Here is a 26,526-nt window from a genome sequence, read left to right as displayed (position 1 = left end):
TGGTTCTAATTCAAGGCCTCAACCCAAAATTTTGATCAAGCCTTTGCCTCTACAGATGCTGCTGGGTTCATCCAGTAGTTTGTTTATTTGCTCAAGTTACCAGCATCTGGAGTGTCTTGTGCAAAGGTAGCCGATTTAATTGAAACACTCAAAGTGGATGTATATTTGTATCTGAAAGGATTTTTTTATGGTTATGTGGCGAGGATGGAGGTGTGGGACTAGGTGATTACTTTTATATAGATCCTTTGTGGACAACCAAATGATCTCCACTTGTTCTACAGTGGTTCTATGAAATACTTCTTATACTTCAATGTCTATATTGTAACTTTCCAATATAAAGGTCTTTGTTTAAACTTTTAGCACAATAATTGTTTTTATTTTTGCATTTAGTCTCTCCCTGTTTAAGAGTAACTCTTTATTGTATGTGAGTGACTAAATCTGTTAACTTTGTTTCTTCTCAGCTTGGGCTATGGAGCATCACATCCGGAAACTGACCTCATTCACAGACAGGCTTATGCAACATCTCACCAGCTGCCTGGCTATACCACTACACATCATCCCACAGGTACAAAATAGATTATTATGTGGATTTGAGTAACTTTGAAGTTGTTTTTTTTTTAAAAAAAGTACAGTAGATGCCTTGATTTAAAACGTGTTGGGAAATAATTCATTTTTACAGTCTGTATTAATGAAGAGAGAATCTGTGTTAATGTTTCATGTCAAGGACCTTTTATTACGTCTGAGAAAAATTAAAAATCAATAGATTTGTGGGTGTGTATTTTATTTATCATGTGATGTGTATTGAAACCATCTTTTAGCATTCCTTTGAAATCAGTTTTTGTGTAATTTTTGGAAGTTAGTAATTTTTCGTCAGCAAATAAATTTGAAGTAGGATAGTTTTTCTAGTTAGATGGCTCTGTATTGATTACCTGGCCAGTCCAAAGCCATGAAATGTTTTAGGATCAACTGACCACTTTTTAATGTAGATTGAATAGGCAACACTTCAAGATCATCTTCAGTGCTATTTTCAAAGTGCACGTTTTGGCTTCAAAATACAAGGGCAATTGGAATGTAGAAATGCTGCCACCTACAGAAGTCCTCCAGATCATACAGCCTTGATTTGGAAGTACAGTGGATTCGGGTTAATTGGGACACAGGATCAGTAGATTTTGGCCCAATGAGCCAACGTTTCATTGAAATGGTAAAAAAGGTTTTAAAAAGACAAACTGCTTTTTAACTGAGTAGCAAACTATGTATTTAAATGAAATACAGAACAAATTAGAACACTGCTAATAGTACTACAGTACTATAAAACTGTGTAGTAGGGTCTAATAGTTAGCGATGGAGGAATATGTTACTTTGCTCTTTTGATTGACTGTAAATGAACAAAATCAATGCAGACACTTAGTGTAGATAATGGACTAACTTCATGCAATGCTTTTGACGATTGCATTCTCCAAATCTTCATTTTCATTGTACCATTCAAAATGATTGTCAATACTTTTCAAATTCTTGTTAGTTCCTAACTTGTTGAAGTAGTGAAATTGTTTAGTTTTCAAACTTGGCCATTCCTGGCATTTCAAAGCCCACATGCTTGAAACTGCAGTGAGTGAAACAGTTCTGAATTGTCTTGTGCTTTATTTCTTGCCAATTTTCAATAATAAAAATCAGTGTTTTTTGAACATAAGTATGCACAACTGACACTATTTAAAGCTGTTCACTCGGAGCATGGTATAGTGTCTAATGGAACCACAAGTTCACAAAACTAACTCTAATTACAAACCGTTCAACAGTCTCCTGTCCCAATTACACAAAGCAAACTCCAGCTATTTTCTTGATTAGTTTATGCACTTTAAGAATTGTGCCTAATAAGCCGCTGCCCCAATTAGCTAAATTGACTGGAATCCACTGTATATTGTTCTAAATGCTAGAACTCTTTGCCTAATAGAATTGTGCAAGAACTTTTGCCACAATAACTGGAACAATTCGAAGGCAACTTGTAACCATCTTCCCATTAGAGATGGGCAATAAATACCAATTTTGGCAGTGACACCAACTTCCATAAATAGATTAAAAACAAGGACATGCTTGCCAAGATGGAAGAATATTTGCAGAGTATATTGATTCGTCTTTTAAAAGACAATCTGATAAAAGGCCATTGGCATGAAGTTTTAGCTTTCCTCCTCTGGGTTCTGCCTAACCTGTTGAGTGCTGGCAGCATTTTTCTGTTTTTATGTCAGATTTTCAACACTTTTCTGATTTTTGGTGGTGTCACTTTTTGTTTGCAAATATTTACTAAGCAAAAGGGTACAGTTCCAGAACTTCAACATACAAGTCAAGACATGAGTCAGCCAATTTGCTGATTGTATTTTAAAATGTTTTGTTTCCTCAATGGTAGCATTACTAGTATCCATTCTAAAGAAGCCTTGTCTTGAGGTTTATGTAACATTTCAAATTGGAGTGCAAGATCAAAACTTTCCTATGCAGGTGAACAGGAATAGCAAGGAAGCATTACAGCACCAGGGAAAGCTTTTTTGGGAAGAGATGTTAAATTATGGTATATATAAGCAACTCTGGTAGATTTAACAGCAGAGGTATTCACCCCAGTATTTAAAACAAATTACTGAAAATGCTTAGCAAATCAGGCAGCATCTTGGTTTGGGGGGGGTGGGGGTGTTGCTGGGGAACCAAGTGTACTTTTTCTGATCTGTGGTCTTTCATTACATTGGGGGGGGGAGGAGATACTTTTTTTTACAGAAAACGCAGAAAGTTGCAAAGAAAGAACCAAGGCAGAGAGAATAGACGTTGAGTGACATTTGCAATTTTTTGTTCCTCCAGAACTATTCAAGAATCTAGTGATTTTCGAAAGATCGTTACTAATGCCGCTTTAGCTCCATCTGGTCCAGGAGACTTGTCTACCTTCAAACCTTTCAACTTTCCAAACATTTTCTCCTTAGTAGCAGGATGAAGTATACACTCACTGCTGCCCCTTGGCACTCTTGAATTTCTGGCATACTGCTAGTGTCTTTCACAGTGAAGACTGATGCAAAGTACTTATTAATATGAGAAAATCTGCAGATGCTGAAAATACAAGCAGCACACTCAAAATACTGGAAGAATTCAGCAGGCCAGTCAGCATCTGGAAAAGAGCAAACTGTCGATGTTTTAGGCTGAAACCCTTCATCGACTGGGGGGGGTGTGGAATGATGAGAAATGCATATTAAGTTAGTCTGACATTTCTTTGTCCCTCATTACTACCTCTCCTGCATCATTTTCCTGCAGTCCAATATCTAGTCTCGCTTCTCTTTACACTTTATATCTCTGAAAACACTTTTGCAATCCTCTTTGATAGTATTGGCTTCACATTTCATCTTTTCTCTCCCTATGCTTTTTTAGTTGCCATATTTTGTTTGTTTTTAAACTTCCCACTAATTTTTGCTATGTTATTTGCCCTCTCTTGCTTTTATGCTGTCTTTTACTTGTCAGCCATGGCTGTCAGCATCTGTAGGACTTTGCTATTAAATTAATGTTCTTTCCATTATCCTATTCCCATATCTAATCTCAACAAATGCCACTAAAAATAGATAATTATCAGGTTAGTCTTGTGGGGGGGGGGGGCATTATAATGGCAGCTATATTTCTTGCACTGGAGTGCAAAACTGTTCTGCCATGCTTTAACAGAAAGCAATTTAAATGAATTTTTCAAGGCGTTGATCTACTTTAAACAATGCCTTGTGTCCCAAAGTAAAGTTAATTTAAGTACTTTTGATGTACTGTAGGATTGCACTTGAATAACAGTCTAAATCTCTGTTGTCAAATTAAGAGTGTAACTTGAAGCCACAACTCTGACACTAAAGCAATCATCTAAGTCATGGCTGAAAATAGAAAATTTCCAAAGGGTTTGTTTTAATTAAGTTGGTTGTCAGTTTAGGAAGCTAAAGTAGGACTGAGAATAACTTCTTGGTATACAAGAATATCACAGTATTAAAGACTGTCAGGCACATTTCACTTCTGATAGCTCTTTTATTCAGTGTCACTATCCCATTGTGTTGCCCTCTTCATCTGTTTTTTTTTCCTTCAGTGTTTTCTTATATTTATCCATGGGCTACTTGAAAGCTTTTATAGATTTTGCTTTCCCAGCATTGATGGTAAAAACCCTTCCATTGCTAGAACCAGGATTGCATTAATGGCTGGCTAATGTTTTTGACTTAAGTTGATTTAAGGTATAGCTTCCTTGCCCCCATGGAAGTAGTGCCAAAGAAACATGCTTCATCTTGCCTGTTTGAGGCCATGGATAACTTTTTAAATAATTCTGATGACTGCTAATTACAAACCCCATTTCCTGAAAAGTTGGGGTATTTTCCAAAATGCAATAAAAACAAAAATCTGTGATATGTTAATTCACGTGAACCTTTATTTAACTGACAAATTTACAAAGAAAAGATTTTCAATAGTTTTACTGACCAATTTAATTGTATTTTGTAAATATACACAAATTTAGAATTTGATGGCTGCAACACACTCAACAAAATTTGGGACAGAGTTAAAATAAGTTTGAAAAGTGCACAGAATATTCAAGTAACACCAGTTTGGAAGACTCCACATTAAGCAGGTAGTAGGTGAGCTATCATGACTGGATATAAAAGTAGCGTCCATCAAAGGCTCAGTCTTTGCAAGCAAGGATGGGTCGTGGTTCACCCCTTTGTGCCAAAATTCGTGAGAAAATTGTTAGTCAGTTCAAAAGGAACATTTCCCAGTGCAAGATTGCAGAGAATATAGGTCTTTCAACATCTACAGTACATAATATTGTGAAAAGATTCAGAGAATTCAGAGACATCTCAGGGCGTAAAGAGCAAGGTCAGAAACCACTGTTGAATGCGCGTGATCTTCGAGCCCTTAGGCGGCACTGCCTAAGAAACCGTCATGCTACCGTGATAATTATAGCCACCTGGGCTCTGGAGTACTTCAGAATACCATTGTCACTTAACACAGTCCATCACTGCATCCAGAAATGCAACTTGAAACTGTATTATGCAAGGAGGAAACCATACATCAACTCTACGCTTAAATGCCGGCAAGTTCTCTGGGCCCGAGCTCATCTCAGATGGACCGAAAGTGTGCTGTGGTCAGATGAGTCCACATTTCAGCTAGTTTTTGGAAAAAATGGGCTTCGAGTTCTCTGTGCCAAAGACGAAAACGACCATCCTGATTGTTATCAACGAAAGGTGCAAAAGCCAGCATCTGTGATGGTATTGGGGTGCATCAGTGCCCATGGCATGGGTGAGTTGCATGTATGTGAAGGTACCATTGACTCTGAGGCGTATAGTAGGATTTTAGAGAGACATACGTTGCCATCAAGGCGACGTCTCTTCCCCGGACATCCATGCTTATTTCAGCAGGACAATGCCGGACCACATTCTGCACGGGATACAACAGTGTGGCTTTGTAGACACAGAGTGCATGTGCTTGACTGGCCTGCTGCCAGTCCAGATCTATCTCCTATTGAAAATGTATGGCGCACCATGAAGAGGAGAATAAGACAACGGAGACCACAGACTGTTGAGCAGCTGAAGTCTTATATCAAGCAAGAATGGACAAAATTTCTAATTGCAAATCTACTACGATTAGTATCCTCAGTTCCAAAACGATTAAAAAGTGTTATTAAAAGGAAAGGTGATGTAACACAATGGTAAACATGCCTCTGTCCCAACTTTTGTTGAGTGTGTTGCAGCCATCAAATTCTACATTTGTGTATATTTCAAAATACAATTAAGTTGATCAGTAAAACTATTGAAAATCTTTTCTTTGTACTTTTGTCAACTAAATCAAGGTTCACGTGAATTAACATATCACAGATTTTTGTTTTTACTGCATTTTTGAAAATATCCCAACTCTTCTGGAAATGGGGTTTGTATGTTGCTTCCTTTGATCATAAATTTAAGCACTTAGTAATCAGTTCATAAACTATATACCCTCAATTTTGAAAAAAAAATCTTAAGTTTTTGCTAATGGAGGCACTTGTGTCTCCAATATTTCTTCAAAACCGAAGTTTCTCATCCTCTATTGTTTCTGGTTTTTCCCCATTAAATGTCATGCTATATATCTTTTTGGTCAGTGTGCTGAATTTACTTGAAATCCTCTTCGTTAGGTGGCCTTCATTTTGTATAAATCTTGGAAACTTGTGACTATTTAATTACACTTTTGAAGAGCAATGGTCTGAATGATGGTTGAAGATTGTATTATATTTTCTAATAAATCTATTAACCATCTCCCCCTTTTTAAAATTCACATGACCATAGTGACTTTTTTTCTTGTGTGTTTTCTTGTTTGTGTTCGCAGAATATGGAATCTATTGGCAAGCCCTGCATTTACTGTGCCTCTATAGTTGCTCTTGAATCGAGTAGCTTGCTAGGCCTCCGACAGGGCATTTAAGAGACAACAGCATTGTTTATCTGGAGTTTCTGGGCTCTGAAGACTACTCCAGTAATATGTTACTGTACCTCTGAATTCCATACCATAATTCATACAGCAGCATTTCTGTGTAGCACCTTATCAAATGCTGTATAAACACCCAATCTTCATGTCCCCTGAATCTGTTGCAAGGAAATTTTGAGAATGTTGGGTCAAAGCTTTACAAGTGCTTTATTGGTGGAAATACCCTGAAAATATTGTTGCAGGAAACCCCAACCAAACTTCTGAAAATCTACCAACAACAGAAATGTATCAGATCTTATCTTTAAAGTTGCTGTGATAGCAAAAATAACATTTGTTACATAAGCAAATACAGAAAATTGTAGACTAAAAGCTTTGCTTTAAACCACTTGGAGCCATTTACTGGCCACAATGTGCAGAAATCTGATGTGGCAAATGCTGAAAGTCTTCATGGATCCCTGAACATTTTATAATTGATTTCTTATGCATTTTCCTTGGCATTTTATTATTAAACATAAACCAATGCTAGATCCTGGGAGATTGTTATCAGTCCTGTAAACCTGAAATTTATACTGTTCAGAAACTTCTCTTTCTATTCTCTCTACAGACTGATCATGTTTTCCAGTGCATATGTCTATGCTTACCAGGCATTATCTGATCAAAGAACTGCACATAGGAAAGAGCAGATGAGGAGACAGTAGAAAAATCAAATGGAAGCAAGAAGCAAGAAGGCAGTAAGCAAGCATTGGAAGGACCTAAGATTTATTTGAAAATAAATTCACACTCGAGAGAAAAAAACAAAGAGAATTATAAAGAAAACTGAATTGTTTAGATTAACAGTAATTGCTAATACTTTCTTGAGGGCAGTTAGAATTTGGCAAACAAAAATGCTGCCTTGTCAGCAAGTACACGTCTTGAATGAATGGTGGATAAAAGGATGAATGATTATTAAAATATATTTTTTAATAAATATAATGGAAAGAGGTAAACAGTATTTTAGTACTAATACCTGAGAAATTACAGCTTACTTTGAAGTGTCAGGGTTTTAATTCTGTGTATATTAAAGGTTCGGTCTTTGTAACATTTTAAAGTATTGTTTAATAATGTATTCTTAACCTTATCTAGTGCCCTTAAGCAATCTACTATGATTCATGAGAAATTCCATTCTTGTGTAACATTTTCCCCATGTGGAATTGTAAACTCCACATACTACTTTTTATATTGAGAACAAATGATAAAAAAATCACATGTTGCATTATTATAAGTAGTTTTTAAACTCAGTGCCAGTTTTATTCTTGAATTGCATTCTAGAAGTGCGAGGGGTGATTGATGAGTTTGAGGCCTAAGGTAGAAGGATTCAATTTTAGAAAACCTATTTTTCAATAAACCCATTATTTATTTTTCAACATAATCCCCTCCGACATTTACACATTTAGTCCAGTGGTCATGGAGCATATGGATCTTGGACCTCCAGAAAGTGTCCACAGATGGGTGATTGATAAGTTCATGGCCTAAGGTAGCGGAAGATGAGTTATTAACTTCAAACTTTCTGCATAATCACTCAGAGTTGAACTGCATGTGCATGTAATGAGAGCTGTATAACTCATCTCCTTTTACCCCAGGCCACAAACTTATCAATCACCCTGCTGTGGACACTTACTGGAGGTCCAAGATCCGTATGTTCCATGACCACTGGACTAGGTGTAAATGTAGGAGTGGACTATGTTGAAAAATAAATGTGCTAGGTTTTCTAAAATTGACTCCTTATACCTTAAACCATGAACTTATCAATCACCTCTCGTACATCTCACACCTCATTATATGGAACAGTAGGTAACCTTATTATGGATCTGATCATAGTTTTCTATTAGTTTTGCTGTAATCCAATTTTGACCACTTGGTAAGTTGTAAATGTTGAGTTTGCATTTTGATTTTTTTGGTTCCATTTTGATGTTTTCCTTTTTTTCCATATATATGTGTTTGGTTTAATATAGTCATTTAAATTATTATAAGTAGTATCATTTAGTAAGATGTATCAACTTCAATCTCTTTAATATGTATGCTACATGAACACTTTCAGAGAATGGCTCAGTGAACTTTCCTTGAGCAAACAAATTATAATCACCTGTCCTTGTGGAACTAAACTATTGGGGAAATTGTTCATTTTGAGGGATTTCATTCCAGAAGCTATATTGCCTTGCAGATATCTTGTCCAATAACAAGTAAAAGAAAATAAGCAAATGTCTGCTGGGATCACTCACCTACTAATAACTTGCTTCTGGTCCTATGCCTTGTGGACTAAGCCCATTTTTTTTTTGAAGGCATGAAATAAAACTCCATTGTGTTGTTGCCTCTTCTAGTTCTTAGAACTTATAAAAGGTGTTGAATATGGGCAGTTTAGGGGGGAGAAAAGCTAGAGCTAAGGCTAGAACTTTTTCCTCTTCATAGTTGATAAAATAGGAAACTGCTTGGTATATGCCTGATGAAGGGTCTTGGCCCGAAATGTCGACATTGCTTCTCCCTATAGATGCTGCCAGGCCTGCTGTGTTCCACAAGCATTTTGTGTGTGTTGCTTGAATTTCCAGCATCTGCAGATTTCCTTGTGTTTGGTATATGCCCTAGTCATTTCACAGGATTTTGTTCTTGAAAAATTAAGTTCTTTAAGGGGCTAGGCTGGATTATTTAAAGTGCAAGTTCATGTAATGATTATAGTTAATATATGTATTTTTAGCAAACACAATGATGCAGTGACTTGTGAAGATCTGCTTGAAGTCCGCTTTGTGGAAAAGATGATGAGGCAGCTAAAGCTTCAAGCTATTTTCAGTGTGATTCCCTGGTTGGAATGATCATTGAGTTCACAATAGAATTTTTTGAATAAAATCATATTTCTGATTGGTGTGTTTTAATTCTAACAAATGCCTTCCAACTTCCATGATTGTTACTTAGTTGCTATGTACCTATGTTTAAAAGACTATAATTACCACCCACTAAAGTATCATCTATTAGCCTGCAAATTTTTTTTTTTGGTGAAATTGATGTAATTTGGTCTGACTCCTTTTTTGCCTTCTGAAGTGTTGGGGGGGTGTGGTGGTACGTGACTATGACTCAATCTATTGTTTACTAAACTACCATCAAAAAAGGGAACTTTTTTTTAACATCTTGAGTAGTGGACTACTTTAAGGATGGAGTTTTTGACTTTCTCTTGGATGTTCCTAGGTTTGAATTACCTTTTCCAGTTACCAGAGTAAGAAATCTTCACTGACATAGGCACAACATTAGGCACAAAAAAAAATTATGTTGGAGGAACTCAGTGGGTCAGGCAGTGTCTGGAGGGAAATAGAGGTTTTGCGTCAAGACTCTTGCCCTGAACTGTAAGTTAGAAAGAAGGTAGCCAGTATAAAGGAAAGGTAGAGCAAGAGCTAACAAGTGATAAGTGGACCCTGGTGAATTGGAGTGAGGAGTGGAAGTAGTGACTGAAGATGAGAGGTAATAGGTAGAAATGACAAAAGCTGAAGATGATGGAATCTAATAGAGGAAGGTGGAGCATAGAATCAAGTAACATGCAGCCAGAATGCAGCCATAAGGTGGAGTGTGTGGGTGATGGGCAGATGGAGTTCAGCGTAAGGAAACAATGTGATGGTTGAGGCAGTGAGTGTATGATGACAAACAGCACTGAAGCCCTGTCTAATAGAACAAAAATACAAAGAGCTTTTTTTTGGATTGCACAAGGTCCCAGAGCATATTTATCTTCCAGCTAACATTACTTAAAAACGAGCATTCCCTCATTGCTGCTTCTGAGTCCTTTCTGTGAGGAAATAGGCTGCATTATTTAACTGTATTGCAATAATACCTGCGTATCAAAAGTGCTGAGTTGACTGTAAAGTCCCGTGGGATGTTGTATGCTGCCTTCAACCAATTTGCAGGTTTCTTCTGTTACAATAAGGTTTTTTTTATCACGATGGGGTTGATGTGGTTTGCAAATAAATTCAATTTATCACCTTTTCACAAAAGTGAATAGATTATTCCTTGTTGATAACAAAGTTTTAAGCTTTTTCTCTTCCCTAAAATAGAAGATCAAGTGGGCAGTTTCAGTAGAGTGGCTTGGAGCTAATTTTTTTTGTGCTTCTTCTGGCTAGCAATCCATGTTTAACCAGGAAGTATACAGATCAGTAGATAAAGCACAAAGTAACAAAAATAATAAAAATAACAAAATGGACATTGTGTACCTGAATGAATATAGTATACCAGCACAGCAGATAGTCTGAGTATGTAAACAGAAAATTTATGATCAGTCAGCTGTTACAGAAATGTGGCTGTGGGATGATGAGGGTTGCTGAAAGGTCCGTGAAATATTAGAAGCATGAGAAAAGCTGGGAAAAGGTGAAAGAATGCTCTGTTAATATACTGTGTATTGTGTTAGACACCTTGTTGAAGACTTTCAATGTATTGGAAACAGTATAGGCTTCACTAAACTACCATCTGGAATGGCATTATGTTTAAAGAAAGGTTGATCAAGCTAAGCTTGTATCTGCTGAAGAGCAAGGAAGGAGAGCGAAACTGAAATGTAGAAGCATTGAAAGGGTGGTGAAGAGTTTGTTTATTGTCATCTCTACATATAAACAACCAAACAAAATAACATTCTCCTCAGACTAAGGTGCACCCTCAAAACAAAGATCACACGCAACATATAAAACAAAATATTGTCATAAATAAGTTAATATAATATCATTCAAAAAAGATGTAATGCATAGCACAGGTTAACAGTATAAAAAACAGCTTGCTGTCCCTAGTGATGAGACCTTGGTGGTGGCAGGGTATCCATTAGTCTGTCAGCCTGAAGAAAGAAACTGTTACGCAGTCTGGCAGTCCTAGTCTTGATTCTCCTGTACCTCCTTCCTGATGGTAGTGGATCAAAGAGATTGTGGGATCGGTGGTCGGGATCCTCAAAAATACATGGATGCTTTCAGTTGTGGGAGAATCCAGAAATATTTGTGAGGTCTTCATAAAGGAAGGGTCAGGCTTTCATGATCAAGGTGAAGCCCCCCCAACCTGCTTGAAGGTCCTTTAGAACTCTTCCTGAAAGGATGGGGAGAGCAAAGTCTTTGAATATTTTTAAGGTAGAGGTAGGTAGGTTCTTGATAAGTAATGGAATGAAGGCTTAGCTTTGATGCCTTGGTGATTGATCATTACTGATTGTGTCCTATTTTGAATGAAGCTAGCCTAATTGTATTCATTGTTGTCTGCATTTGTTCAGGGCTGTCCGGTTTGTTTGATGCAACCATGCAACATTCTGGCAGTGGTGCATCAGAGACATCGGTTATGAATTTCCTTACGGCTATTGAATCACGCACTCCTCAGAGTGGACCTGCAACAGCTTCCCTGCTACCACAGTTCAGAACACCTTCATGGCAGACAGGTAAGACTAAAATTATGAAGCTGGGAGACTTGAATTTGCTTGCTGAGCTGATGCTTTACGTAGCTATTTCCCTATGCTATTTGCATTATCAGTGAAAAACAGATACCACAAAGTGAAAGAAATCAAAAAGTGAATAGGTATTGGCTGAGCTTGTGCATCTACTAACAACTCTGCATTTTTGAACTGTTGGGGAGTTCCAGGAGAGGAAGCAAACACAAAATAATTTGTTGCTAGTCACCTCTTCCCTTCCCTTCCCTCCCTTTCTCTAATCTCTTTCAGGCTACATATGACATTCTGGTATGGCATAATATTTTTGAGGTGAAGGAAATTAAAGCTCTCTTTGAAACTGAAAGTTTATATGAATTAACTGGATTGAATTTTGGCTGATTTACAATTTTAAAAGGTTGCCTGTTTTGCATTTGTTTGGATTATGAAGTCCCAATTATTATTAACTAAATAAAATTTGCTAAAAGCAGAGCATTCATTTTTACTCCAAACTCAAAAAAAACATTGTTTTCAAATTTTGAGCCAAGAGTTGTTTGGTGAGGTTAGCATAATGAAATCAGTTACCAATGTTGTCTATTATCTGAAACGTGAGGTTTCTTTGTGTAAAAAAAAAAGGTAGGCAAATGATGTAAAAAAAAAGAAACTTTCATCCCTTGTAATTTATTGTTAAGCCAAACATCCTGATCATAAACCACAGCAAAGTTACATATGGCTTTGTAATTTATAGTTACAACTTTTTAAAATGATTTTCTATGTATGCCCTTATCTTGCATCCTCCATATACCTAAGCTCACCTGGACCTCTGCGCTATTTGTATCCAACTTGTGACAAGTCTGTTAGCATTGTGCCTGCTGATTTACATCCTTTTTATTACTTCACACTTTGTTTTCTCTAATCTTTTCTGGCTCTAGGTTCTCTTGAAGTTTGCACTTTTCCATTTCTGGCCTCCAAATATCTATTTCTTGACTTTTGTCTCTCTGCTCTATTGGTCTCAAGTCACTTTCTAAGGCCCTGTTTCTGTTTGTTTTTCCTAAAGAACATTAATACATGTTTTGTGAATCTTTTCTGTAGGACAATCTTACCCAAGACTTCTCTTGCCTAACACTGTTTTTTTAAACGAATGTTCAGAACACCAAAAATAATGAATAGTGTATACATTAATTCACACCTATACACTCGCCCTGAATCCAGTAGCCGTTCAAGATACTGCCAGAAATTGAAATGAAATCCTTATCAGTCCATAAAGGACATCTCAGTTGGTTAAATAAAGCTTTGATAGCTGAGTTCCCACAGCAATGTATCCCTAGTATGTTTTTTTGCAAAACTGCTTTGATGCACTTGTATCTGAGTAACTGAGTATTCTCAGTAAGGACCATCAGTAATATCTTTATATATTAAAAATTGGATACGTTATGTTCTTTCTCATGCAACATTTGTAACTACTTTGTTTATCATATTAATAAAGTTGAAAGTACAGAGAAGAAATTCTGTTGTGCATAAATAAATATTTGGAGCCAACAGAACAGAAGTTGGCTGCATGGTAAAGATCCCTTTCTCCATACAGGAGAAATTGCCAAATGATCAGTGGGACTACCTCACTATGTCAACCCTAACCTAAATAACTGGTGTCACAAAATGAAAGATTTATTCCTTATTAAGCAGAATACTATATTAAAAAAACACCCTCTGTAGAACTACGTAAGACCATAAGACATAGAAGTAAAATTAGGCCTATCGAGTCTGCTCGCCAGTTAATCATGGTTGATCCTTTTTTCGTCCCCTCCTCAGCCCTTCTCCCTGTAACCTTTGATGCCGTGTCCAATCAAAAACCTATCAAACTTTACCTTAAACACACCCAATGACCTGCCTCCACAGCTGCCTGTGGTAAGAAATTCCACAAATCCACTGCCCTCTGGCTAAAGAGATTTCTCTGCATCTCTGTTTTAAATGGATGGCCCTCTACCCAGAGGCTGTGCCCTCTTGTCCCAGACTCCCCCACCATGGGAAACTTCCTTTCCACATCTACTCTGTCTAAGCCTTTCAACATTCCCCCTTATGAAATCCCCCTTTATTGTTCTAAATTCCAGTGAGTACAGACCTGAGCTGTCAAATGTTCCTTGTATGATAACCCTTTCCTTCCCGGAATCATCCTTGTGAACCTCCTCTGAACCCTCTCCAATGCCAGCACATCTTTTCTTAGATGAGGAACCCAAAACTGTTAACAATACTCACCAGCACCTTATAAAACTTCAGCATTACATCCCTGCTTTTGTATTCTAGAACTTTTAAAATGAATGCTAACATTGCAATTGGCTTCCTCACCACAGACTCAGCTTGCAAGTTAACCTTTAGGGTGATCTGCACAAGGACTCCCAAGTCCCTTTGCATCTCAGATTTTTGGATTTTCTTCCCATTTAGAAAATAGTCTTCACATTTATTTCTATTACCAAAGTATATGACCATGTATTCTCCAGCATTATATTTCATTTGCCACTTTCTTGCCCATTCTCCTAATCTGTCTAAGTCCTCTGCAGCTAACCTGTTTCCTCAACACTACCTGCCACTCCACCAATCTTCGTATCATCTGCAAACTTGGCAACAAAGCCCTCTACTCCATCTAAAACATTGATATATAGCATAAAAATAAGCAGTCCCAACACTGACCCCCGTGGAACACCCGTAGTCACTAGCAGCCAACCAGAAAAGGATCGTTTTATTCCCACTCACTATCTCCTACCCATCTGCCAATGCTCTATCCATGCCAGTAGCTTTCCTGTAGTTCCATGGTCTCTTAACTTGGTTAGCAGCCTCATGTGTGGCCTTCTGAAAGTCCAAATGTACAATATCCACTGCATCCCTTTTTGCTATTCTACTTGTAATCTCCTCAAAGAATTCCAACAGGTTTGATAGGTTAGATTTCCCCTTAAGGAAGCCATGCTGACTTTGCCCTGTGTCGCCGAGTAATCCGTAACCTCATCCTTAACAATTGACTCCAATGTATTTCCAACCACTGAGGTCAGGCTAACTGGTCTATAATTTCCCTTCTGCTGCCTTTCTCCTTTCTTGAAATGTGGAGTGAATAGTTTCCAGTCTTCTGACACCATGCTAGAGTCCAATGACTTTTGGAAGACCATTACTAATGCCTCCACAATCTCTACCACTGCCTCTTTCGGAACCCTTGGGTTCAGTTCATCTGATCCAGGTGACTTGAGTACGCTTGGGTCTTTCAGCTGGAAATGCAAGTACTTTCGCTTGTATATGCACTTGTATTTGATATTGATTTGCTTCTTTGGTCAGTGATATTAGTAAACAGACTAAAGAATTATTCTATGGACATCTTTCAGTACCTCTTATTTTTGAGTTTCTTTGCAAAGTTGCATATTATGGAAAATTGGAAAGAAAGCTTTGAAATTCAGTTGGTACATGTGGAAGCAGGAGGCTGTATGGTGAACAAGATTGTTTTTTTCTTTAAACTGGGGATTGAGTACAACAATGAAGCTATTTCTGACATCTTTTTTAAGGTTTCCTGACAACTGAAAACATAATTAGTCTGTGAGATAATGTTTATCTGAATCTATTCAGCTGAATAACTTATTTGAAAGTGATTTGAAATTTTCTGGGTATGCACTCTTCTATGCCCATATCTGGTGAACCTCAGCATAAAACAACTTCATATAAATTTCTGTTTTTTTTTTATGAAGAGAAATTTAGAAGACTGTGCAAATAAATATGTTTTTTAATGTGCATTTGACTTATGCTCTATCATTGTTGTTCCCTAAATTAAATTTTCTAGGTATGCACTCTTCTACGCCTACAGAACTGTTTGTCACTGGAGCACTGCAAGCTTCAGGAACATTCCCGCCATCAGCTCTTGCAGCTTATCAGCATCCTCCTTCCTTTAGCACTCGCGGATTTACTGGTACACAGTCTCTGACGCTTCAAGATGCAGCTTTCAATCCTACAACAAACGGGCTTCTTTCTTCACATGATCCTTTGCTTCAGATGAAGTCTTCTCAGACTGCTGTTCCTCCCCCATTGACATTTGACAGGATTGGTAGTACTGTTTTAAGTACGAGCATACCCCAGTCTTCAACATATCGTTCAGCTCAAGAATCTGCTCCTCATCTCTTGCAACCACAATTTAGCTTGTTGCCTTCAGCACTTGGACCAGCTCAGCAAGCATCTCAGCCATACGCCACATCAGTTTTTTCTAGTTCAACTGCCTCTATTGAAAGGGCACTTCAAAGAGAATGTAGTGTTATTAAGCATCACCAGCGGCCTTCCAGCTCACACTCAGTGCAGGCGCAGTTACCAAGTTCTCACCATTCCTTGCAAAACTATCTTGCCAGTGGGAGTGGAGTTGATTTTCAGGAAACATCAAGACATACAGGTTTAGCATGTAGCCCTCTGGGAGAACAGTCTCAGGTGAGCAATGGTGGAACACAACGAAAGAATTCGCCAGTAACAGTTGAGGAGTCACAGAGTTATTCCTCCACTGTTCAATCTCCTGATTATTCCTCAAAGCCTAAGAACTGTTCAAGGTCAGCTCAACGTTCTACAAAAACTGCCAAATCCCAAAGTGTAACGGTGACTGTACAAACACACACTTACTCCACGGCAACGCAAAAACCAAGTTCTGTAATAGCAAGCCAATCTCAAGTGTACTCTTCAGAGCAGGCATCTGACTTGGCAATGTCAAATAGTCAGTCACAGAACTATGTTTCAACACAATCTCAGAATATGTCAACTGTTAGTCACTCAGAAGTGTATTCCTCCAGTCAGCCTGAGAAGCTCACTACACTAAGCAAATCACCAGCTTCTTATTCTGGTCAATCGCAGAACTTGACACCTGTTAGTCAAACTCTTAGCTACTCTTCAGATCAATCACAGGTATTGCCTTCAGCTAGTCACACTGACAGCTACTCTGGTCAATCACAGAATTTGTCTTCTGGTAACCAGACGCAAAGCTATACTTCTGGTCACTCTCAGGGATTGCCTGCTGTGAGTCAGTCACAAAACAGCTACTCAGCACAGACACAGGGGTTGTCAATTGTTAGTCTCTCACCAAGTTACGCCTCTGGACAATCTATCACTTTGACATCCCATACACAGTCATTGCCATTTTCTTCATCTACTCGTGCACAGAATTTATCTGCATCCAGTCCTACTCAGAACTTTATGTCTATGCATTCGTCACCAACCAGTCAGTCACAAAGTGTTTCTTCACCCCAGTCTCAAAAGTTTCTATCCGGAGTTCATTCGCCAACTTTCACTTCAACGTCTCATTCACACACCATGCAAAACACTCAATCACCTACAGACAGAAAGCAGTCTTACATAAAAAGGAAATCTGATTCTGATTTGTATGCTCCTTCTAAGGAAGCTGAGGGTTTTCCAATTCAGAATTTGCTACAGCAGCAGCCCTCCCTTGCTGCATCCACTTCAGGTTTAAGTGAAAGTGGAATTAGTGATGAAAGTGCAGTTTACACTGTCTCAAAAGCAGATGAGCGATATCTATCTCAGAGTGTCATCAGGAGTAATTCTCGCTTAGAGGAACAGATCGTAGGTCTCACACTTCAAGTGTCAAAACCTGATGAAAGAAAACATGAGCATGTAAAGCAGTTTAATGTGACACGACCTGTAGAAATGGTAACTCATGGCCAATCAATTGGTAGTAACAACAATATCAGCACACACGAGATGAAAAATGTTGCAGATTCTTCACAGCCATCACATATAATCATGGCTGCTGAAGAAATGAAGCAGCCTCATTCTCTTTTACAGAAGGCACCAGAGACTAGACCACAAGCTCGCATCACACAAGTTATTAATACACCACAACAACTGCAAACTCATTCTGTAAATCAGGTTCCACGATTGCAGCTTTCTGGTGCACGGTTACTTCTGGGTACATCCCGTGAAATGTCACTGTCATTGCTGCAGCAGCCGGTAGGACTCCAAGCTCAGTTGCTTCCGTCGGGATTAAGTCAATCTCAAGCATCGTCACAGCCACAGCAAATGCAGACTCAGACTCAGGTGACCCATCATCAGTCTCAGTTTCTTCAACTTGAGCGGCATATTGCCAATGTAACGCAACCTCAACAGCTTCTGCAGCAGAATTCTGAGGCAGTGAAGTTGGATGGCACTGAATCTTCTAAACCACTACAGATAACAGGAAAAGATCACTTTGATCAGCCAGAGAGACATGATTCAAAGTCTCAGTTTGTTGGCCTTAGTTCAGTCTGTTTTACAGAATCAATGTTGCTTGGTGTTGATAGAAACCTCTTTTCTGGCGTTGAAGATGTGTTTTCTGCCAATGAGCAGTGTGGAGTTACTTCACAAGAGTTTGTCAAATCTGCTTGCAGTGAATCCAGTATTCAGTCAGTTGAATGTACTGATGGTTCGAAGTCTACATTTCAAACAGTAGCTGTAAGGCATGTTACGCCAAACTTCCATACCACACAGGCTTTGCTTTCAGATCAACAAAATATGCATAATCTGGCATTAAGTAATAGTCAGATTAATTTGGATCTTGAGGCCGTACCTTTAGATAATACCACTCAGTCTAAAGCTTCAAGCCTTGAACAGCAAACACTTGGAACAGATCAGCAAATACAGCCCAGTTTAAATACATCAAATTTGAACTCTATCCAAGATACCAATGACCACAGTATTGAGGGCTTTAAAAAGCAGCTAAGTGCTAATCCAGAATCTGAAGAGGAGGATAATGATGACATTCCTGATGATGGTGCCATAAACAATACAAAGGATCCTGACTTCATTCCAAGTGGTAGAAGTAACACTGACGAGAGTGCTGTGTCTGACATTGATTACAGTCTGGGTGATGAGGTTACGCCGGGATCTAGCATCAAAAGAAAATTAAAGAGGCCAGTGAAGCCCAAGTTAAAAATGGGAGGACAAGCAGATGGGTGGTCTCACAGTGTTCCTGAAGAAGAAGGAAATGCTGATTTGTCACTTGATGCTAATCAGAAGAAACGAAGAGTAAAAGCCCAATCTAAAGAAACTGTGGAGGATGACATTAGTGGTCAGAAGCCAGTAAAACGAAGTGGCCAGAGTAAACGCCCGAATTCCAAAGATCCAAACTCACCTCATACATCCAATGACAGTTATTATGAAAATTATCATCAGCAAGAAAGGATAAATCAAAAAATTAGGGAAGTTGAGGAAAAACAACCTGAAGTTAAAAGTGGTTTCATTGCATCCTTTTTAGACTTTCTTAAATCAGGACCTAAGCAACAATTTCCAGCACCTTCTGTACGTACGGCACATCGCAATAGACGTCCATCCACCAATACCATTCAAACTCCTGTGATTCCATCAGTTTCAACTAGCCAGTCAGTGCCAGCAGCCTTATTTTCTACTGAAAGTGGACCTGCTAGCCCTTGCAGAAGATTAGATGATGACCTGAAGAAAAACTTGGAAACGTTAGCTGCATTTTCTTCTGATGAGGAAGATTCTGTTGGGAAGAACCATGATCTTCAGAAGAGCATTTCCTCTGCACTTTCTGCTTTGGATGATCCCAATAAAAAGGAAAAAAGCATAAAAATAGGTAAGGTTGCTTATGTACTTAAAATTACTAATTGTATCCCAATTTTTTTTATCTATTGGTTAAAATATTGTTGCAGAAAATATGGTCATTGTCAGGTGTGAAACTTAGTATTGTAATTCATATGTATCCCATTATCTTGTAGCTGCTGCCATGCTATTTGGATGGAAATATCCATGGGCGGCATGGTAGCCTAGCAGTTAGCATAACACTGTTTCAGAGCCAGCAACCCAGGTTCAATTCCTGCTGTTGTCTGCAAGGAGTTTGTATGCTGTCCCTGTGATTGTGTGGGGTTTTTCCCAGGTGTTCTGGTTTCCTCACATATTCCAAAGATGTATGGTTAGGAGGTTAATTGGTCACACGAGTGTAATTGGAGCAGCACAGGCCTGTTGGGCTGGTTACCACGTCATATCTTTAAATAAGTATCTAAATGAACAGAATACGTGCTTTAAATCTGTAAAAAGAAGATGTTATTTGGAGAGATGCTATCAATCTGTCAAAATAATCATTTCTGATTTGGATTAGGAAAGTTAACTAAGCAAAGAGTAGTAAATTTCTAGCATTCTTTATCCCAGAGGCCTTTGGATGCATATGCAAATCTGAGATCGCTTTAACATTCTGAATACTAAGGCTACATCCACACTAGATCGGATAATTTTGGAAATGCTGGTTTTGCATAAAAACAATAGGCGTTCACACTATGCGTTTTTAAAAAAAAATATCTGTCCACATTGAAACGGATATTTCAGCAAATCTCCTTCTACTGCGCATGCGCAGGATTCATCTACAGAAAACAAGCGACATGTTTGGTGTCGAAACTCGCTGTGAAAGATGGTGCATGTTTGTTCAGTTACATACTAGAAAAACTTAAATGACTGACAGGTGTTGGCTCTCGCACAGGAGGACTTAAAGTTTTAAAAAAAACATACTGAAGCGTATGGAGGCAACCAACAGGGAGTTCATGAACAGTGTGACCTGACTGACAACGAACATTGAGAAAAAGACTTAACTCTGTTGCATTAATAAAACACCTTTAAGACATGTCTGCATCAGTATTATCTTGTATTACCATACAATGTTACATTAGGCTGTTACACATCTATTGTCAGAGAAGTACTTGCATAAATTGGTAAACCACCTTCATACAAGCAAGGACAGAAAACAGGGCAAAGTGAGTATACTTATTTATTCAGTAAGTAATGGGTCAAAGCATTTGGTGAGTACATTTCTAACTCTCTGGCTTCAGTCTTGTTGCCGTCTGTTCTGAAATTGTTAGGTTGCGTTTAAGAAAACAGTGAAATGGCGCACTGCTGTCTGACAGCGTTTTTAGATTTCTGCAGTTACCCTGTCCACACTGATCTGCCCAAGCGGTGTTTTCAAAATTACACACCCTGGAAAGCGTTTCTGAAAAGCTCCAGTTACGGATTTATCCAATGTAGTGGGGATGTAGCCTAAGTGAATTATGGGGAGATTAAGTGGCAAAATGAATGCAGACAAGAACCGGCACAATCTTATTGAATGGCAGAGCGATCTTGGCTTCTGTTTCCTATGCTCTGATCTGAAATTTATTCAACTATTTTTGATGAAAATGCCAATGTCAGGATTTCTTTAATACATATTTGAGCAAAGAGCTGATGCTGGACTTTCAAAACAAAGATAGAAAATGCTGGAAACATGCAGCAGGTCGATTACCATCAGTGAGAAGAAGAATAGAATCAATGGTCTGTGTTAAGGACCTTTCGTGAGAACTGGAGTGGCAAGTTTCAAGCTAAGTAAATGTATATATTTGGGATTGTGTGGATGGAAAGAAATTTCTCGATTGTACTTTTGAAGGCAGAATTTCACTCCTCTCTCAATTGTTGTGTTATATTTAATTGCATTCACCTGACACATCAACACACACAAAATGCTGGTGGAACCCATCAGGCCAGGCAGTATCTATAAGAAGCACTGTCGATGTTTCGGGCCAAGTCCCTTCATCAGGACTAACTGAAAGGAGAAGATACTAAGAGACTTGAAAGTAGTGGGGGGGGAGGGAGAAATGCGAAATGTTAGGAGAAGACCGGAGGGGGTGGGATGAAGCTAAGAGCTGGAAAGGTGATTGGTGAAAGTGACACAGAGCTGGAGAAGGGAAAGGATCATGGGACGGGAGGCCTCGGGACAAGGAAAGGGGGGGGAGGCACCAGAGGGAGATGGAGAACAGGCAGAGAGAGTGATGGGCAAAGAGAGAGAGAGAAAAAAAAACAAACAACTAAATATGTCAGGGATGGGGTAAGAAGGGGAGGAGGGGCATTAATGGAAGTTAGAGAAGTCAGTGTTCATGCCATCAGGTTGGAGGCTACCCAGCCGGTATATAAGGTGTTGTTCCTCCAACCTGAGTGTGGATTCATCTTGACAGTAGAGGAGGCCATGGATAGACGTATCAGAATGGGAATGGGACGTGGAATTAAAATGTGTGGCCACTGATGGCATGAACATTGACTACTTTAACTTCCGTTAATGCCCCTCCTCCCCTCTTACCCCATCTCTGACATATTTAGTTGTTTGTTTTTTTTCTCTCTCTCCGACCATCACCCTGCCTGTTCTCCATCTCCCTCTGGTTCTCCCCCCTTCCCCTTTCTTTCTCCCGAGGCCTCCCGTCCCATGATCCTTTCCCTTCTCCAGCTCCGTATCACTTTCGCCAATCACCTTTCCAGCTCTTAGCTTCATCCCACGCCCTCCAGTCTTCTCCTATCATTTCACATTTCCCCCTCCCCCCCACTACTTTCAAATCTCTTAGTATCTCTCCTTTCAGTTAGTCCTGACGAAGGGTCTCGGCCCAAAACTTCGACAGTGCTTCTCCTTATAGATGCTGCCTGGCTGCAGTGTTCTACCAGCATTTTGTGTGTATTGTTTGAATTTCCAGCATCTGCAGATTTCCTCGTGTTCACCTGACACGTTGTGGGTTTCTACTGTTTAAAGTAATCACATGTTTATTATCATAACATGTGTTTAATAATTGAACATCAAAATATTCATATTCTTCAAAAACAATGTGTATTTGTGATAACTTTTATTCTTCCTTATTCTGTATTTATTTCTCTCCAGTAGAGTCCACTAATGGAGAGAAGGGTTCCAATACTTCTGTTTCAGCTGTTGTACAGCAGGAAAAAGTTGCAAATCCTTCACCACCACCACCTCCTCCTCTTCCACCACCACCTCCTTCAAAAGAGGATGCACAGGAGCCAGCTGAAGCTCCAGAACCTCCCAAGGAAAATGAACAAGTTGATTTGAATCCTTCGGAGCGGGCTGAAAAACAAGAACTAATTGCTGTGGAAGGCTCAACAGATGAGGAGGATATAGAAAGTGGAGGGGAAGGCATGTACAGGGAGCGTGATGAATTTGTTGTAAAGATAGAAGACATTAAAGCTCTGAAGGTAGTGTCATGTTTTTAATGTTTTCCATCAAATTTGAATTGAAGGGGATAAATTTTAATGTGCAGATTGATCTTAAGTGTTTTTGAATAATATTTTTTACAAAGTCAAATTTACTCGTGTTCTCCAAGACCTATTTAAAAACTTAGATCTTTTGGATCTCCTTCATTCATTTGAGACCATAAAGATGTAGAGTAGGTCAGCATTCTTTGTAATAGCCAGAGAGTCAAGAAACTGCAACCGTTGGAATCTGGAGCAACCAGCAAAATGCTATGGGATCACAGGCAGCATCCATGGAGGGAAATAGTTGAAGTTCAAGGTCAACAGCCTTCATCAGTCTAAGTGAACGGTCTCAAGCTGAAATGTTTCCAAAGACTGAAAATCAAGAAAATTTGGGTGCTGGAAATCACGAGTTTAAAAAAAGTCAGAAAATACTGGAAGTACTCAGAGGTATTGGCAGCATCTATGGATAGAAAAACGATTAATATTTTATGGCCTATCATTAAATTGTTCCAACGTCGTAATAATTTAAAAATTAGTACATAAATGTTTTGAATGAATTGTTGGTATGTGCATATTTTGTTGAAAATTCCAAATTTTGGTTATTGCAGAATAAGAATGGACTGAGGAGAGGCTAGTAATCCAATCACAAACAAGAGAAAATCTGCAGATGCTAGAAATCCAAACAACACACACATACAGAATGCTGGAGGAACTCAGCAGGCCAGGCAGCATCTATGGAAAAGAATATAGTCGACGATTCAGGCCAAGACCTTTCAGCAGGACTGGAGAAAGAAAACTGAGGAGTAGATAGTTGGGGGGAGGAGAGAGAGAAACACAAAGTGATAGGTGAAACCTGAATGGGGAGGGACAAAGTAAAGAACTGTGAAGTTGATTAGTTAAAGTGATATAGGCCGGGAGAAAGAGGAATCAACGTAGATTGGGTGACATTTTGTCAAGCTCCATCCACCAGAAAAAGCTGGATCTTCCAGTGCCACCCATTTTAATTCCACTTCCCATTCCCATTCTGAAATGTCTACCCATGGCTTCCTCCACTGTTGTGAGGAGGCCGCACTCAGGTTGGAGGAACAACACCTTGTATTCTTTCTGGGTAGCCTCCAACCTGATGGCATGGGCATCGATTTCCCAAACTTCCGGTAATGCACCCTTCCGTCCACCATTCTCTATCCCCTTTTCCCTCTCTCACCATATCACCTTACTTACCTATCATCTCCCTCTGGTACTCCTCTCCCATTTTCTTTCTTCCATGGCTTTCTGTTCTCTTCAATCAGACTCCCCCTTCTCCAGCCCTGTATCTCTTTCACCAATCAGCTTCCCAGCTTTGTACATCACCCCTCCCCCTTCGGGTTTCACCTAGTACCTTGTGTTTCCTTCTCCCCTCTCCCACCTTTTAAATCTACTCCTCAGTTTTCTTTCTCCAGTCCTGCCGAAGGGTCTTTGCCCAAAATGTCAACTGTACTCTTTTCCATAGTTGCTGTCTGGCCTGCTGAGTTCCTCCAGCATTTTGTGTGTGTTGCTGAGGAGGCGCTAGATCCATTTTTTAATTTTAAATAGTTATTAAAATTGCTATTTTTGAATGTGTACAGTTGGTGTTATTCCTGTTATCACCTATAGCAGGATCTGAAAAACTATAAAAGTAACAATTTAAAAATAGTTTTATATAAGCAAATAAAACTAACATATGATATTTAACAGGGCAAATTACTTTGCAAATCAGACTTGCAGAAATGAATTGATAATTGTCACCTTTATATTGGACTAATATGAGTATAGTACAACTATTTGTTAAGAAATTGCACTTGCTTTACAGTCTGTTCAATCTGCTTACTTTTTACTAGACTTAAGATAAATTTCCTTTTCATTTTGATCTCTTAGGGATACACAAAACTAAAAAACATGGTTAAACTCAGTTGGTTCCATGTTCTATTATGGCTGTGGTAAATTTCAAAAATCACATGAAGTCAATTCCATTCATCAGCTTTTGGTATAATAGAGAATGGGTAGTATTGTTGTAGAGATACAGCAAGCAGGGGTTTAATGCAGTTGCACTTCTGAGGACTCCTACATGTATCAATGTATATTCTTGAAAATTATTATTTTGCATGAAAAGGTTTTTGGGAGGGTGAGGAAGGAATAAGTAAAAAAAAAGAAGCCATAGATAAAAACACACAATTCTGGCAGAACTCAGCAGGCCAGACAGCATCAATGGGAGGAGGTAGTGACAACGTTTTGGGCCAGAGCCTGTTTTTATACTGCATATAAAACCACTTCATTTACTATGGTACTTCAAATGTGTTTACTGTTTTGACCAAACTTCTAAACAATTTTAAGGAAAATTATCAAATATAGCTATATGCATTTTTATTTAAATAGTTTGCAGTTGTTATTTTTGAACATGCTATGATTAGTGTTATTCCTGATATTGTCTGTATCAGAATCTGAAAGGCAATAAATGTGACAATTTAAAAATCATTTTATTTAAACAAGTAAGAGTGTAGCTTTATTTCATTATTTTCTCAGAATAATTTTGAAAGTTTGGCCACAAACCATGTGTCAGAGTTGGTGGAAACTGTTATTGTGTTGCATGATGCTCTGTGTAATCTGATTACACTAATCTAGGTTGAATTTTACAGGAAATTTTAACATAGAAGATGGAACATTACAACAAAGTACAGGTCCTTCGGCCACAGTGTTGCTTAGATTAAAGTCGTGCAATTTCTCAGAGGCACTAACAATTCAGGAATTTTATTAATTTACTTTTAAATAAAGCTGAGGGGTATTTAGTGCTGTTAAATAGCATAAGCATAAGTATATATAGGAGTATCTGAATGTATTTCTTGACTAGATCTATAAATGCTTTGGTATTTCAAATTTCTCATTTTACTTCAAAAGTGAAGATTTTCTCTCAATCTCACCCCACCACCCAAAATCAATATCAACATTATGAATTGGCATTCAAAATCTCAATACCAATCAAATTAATTTAGTTATAAGTTAATATTTCAAGCATAAACAATTTGAATTCTGAAACTCTGTTACAGAGTTGAAAATGATTCTGCATCAAAATGGAAGTTACTCGTTTTTTTTTGCTTTTTAACACTAAATTATTTATTTATAGATGGCCTTAAGCACAGGTAGAGAACCTCCTGCTATATGGAAGGTACAGAAAGCTTTGTTACAGAAATTTATGCCTGAAGTAAAGGATGGGCGGAGACAGTTCTCTGCAACGAATAGCGTGAGTAAACTTTGTTAATGAATAAAAGTGTATACAATGCTTGGATACCATAAGACATAGGAGCACAATTAGGTTTCTCAGCTCATTGAGTCTGCTTTACCACTCCATCATGGCTGTTTTATTTTCCCCTTCAACCCCATTCTTTCTCCTTCTACCATGACCTTTGATGTCCTTACTTATTAAGAACCTATCACTTTCCTTGGACACCTAAGTATCTGTGACAATGAATTCCACAGATTCACCACCCTCTGTACTAAAAGGATATCCTTCTATTCTGAGGTCCTAGACTCCCCTATTATGGGAAACATCCTCTTCATGTTCGCTCTATCTAAACCTTTCAACACTGGATAGGATTCAGAGAGATTCTTCCACCCCCCCCCCCCCCCACCCCCACGTTACCATTCTTCTAAAGTCCAGTGAGTACAGGTCCAGAGCC

The 26,526-nt window shown here is 38.6% G+C and overlaps 1 protein-coding gene across 6 annotated transcripts in view; it reads left to right on the top strand.

Moving 5' to 3' along the window:
- Window positions 1–26,526, top strand: part of qser1 (glutamine and serine rich 1) — a 146,564-nt gene that overhangs the window by 90,662 nt on the left and 29,376 nt on the right. For 4 of the 6 annotated variants that reach the window (XM_059976116.1, XM_059976111.1, XM_059976113.1 and 1 more), the window contains 5 exons: window positions 462–565; window positions 11,687–11,848; window positions 15,648–19,424; window positions 22,509–22,837; window positions 25,974–26,090. In XM_059976116.1, coding sequence (XP_059832099.1) covers window positions 462–565; window positions 11,687–11,848; window positions 15,648–19,424; window positions 22,509–22,837; window positions 25,974–26,090 — 4,489 coding nt within the window. Of the gene's footprint in view, window positions 1–461; window positions 566–7,039; window positions 7,167–11,686; window positions 11,849–15,647; window positions 19,425–22,508; window positions 22,838–25,973; window positions 26,091–26,526 lie in introns of those variants that run through there. The other 2 variants (XM_059976115.1, XM_059976112.1) reach the window with 2 other exon arrangements.

This window comes from Hypanus sabinus, chromosome 7 (genome assembly GCF_030144855.1).
Source record: "Hypanus sabinus isolate sHypSab1 chromosome 7, sHypSab1.hap1, whole genome shotgun sequence".
NCBI lineage: Eukaryota > Metazoa > Chordata > Chondrichthyes > Myliobatiformes > Dasyatidae > Hypanus > Hypanus sabinus.
This window is presented reverse-complemented; position numbering and strand designations above follow the sequence as displayed.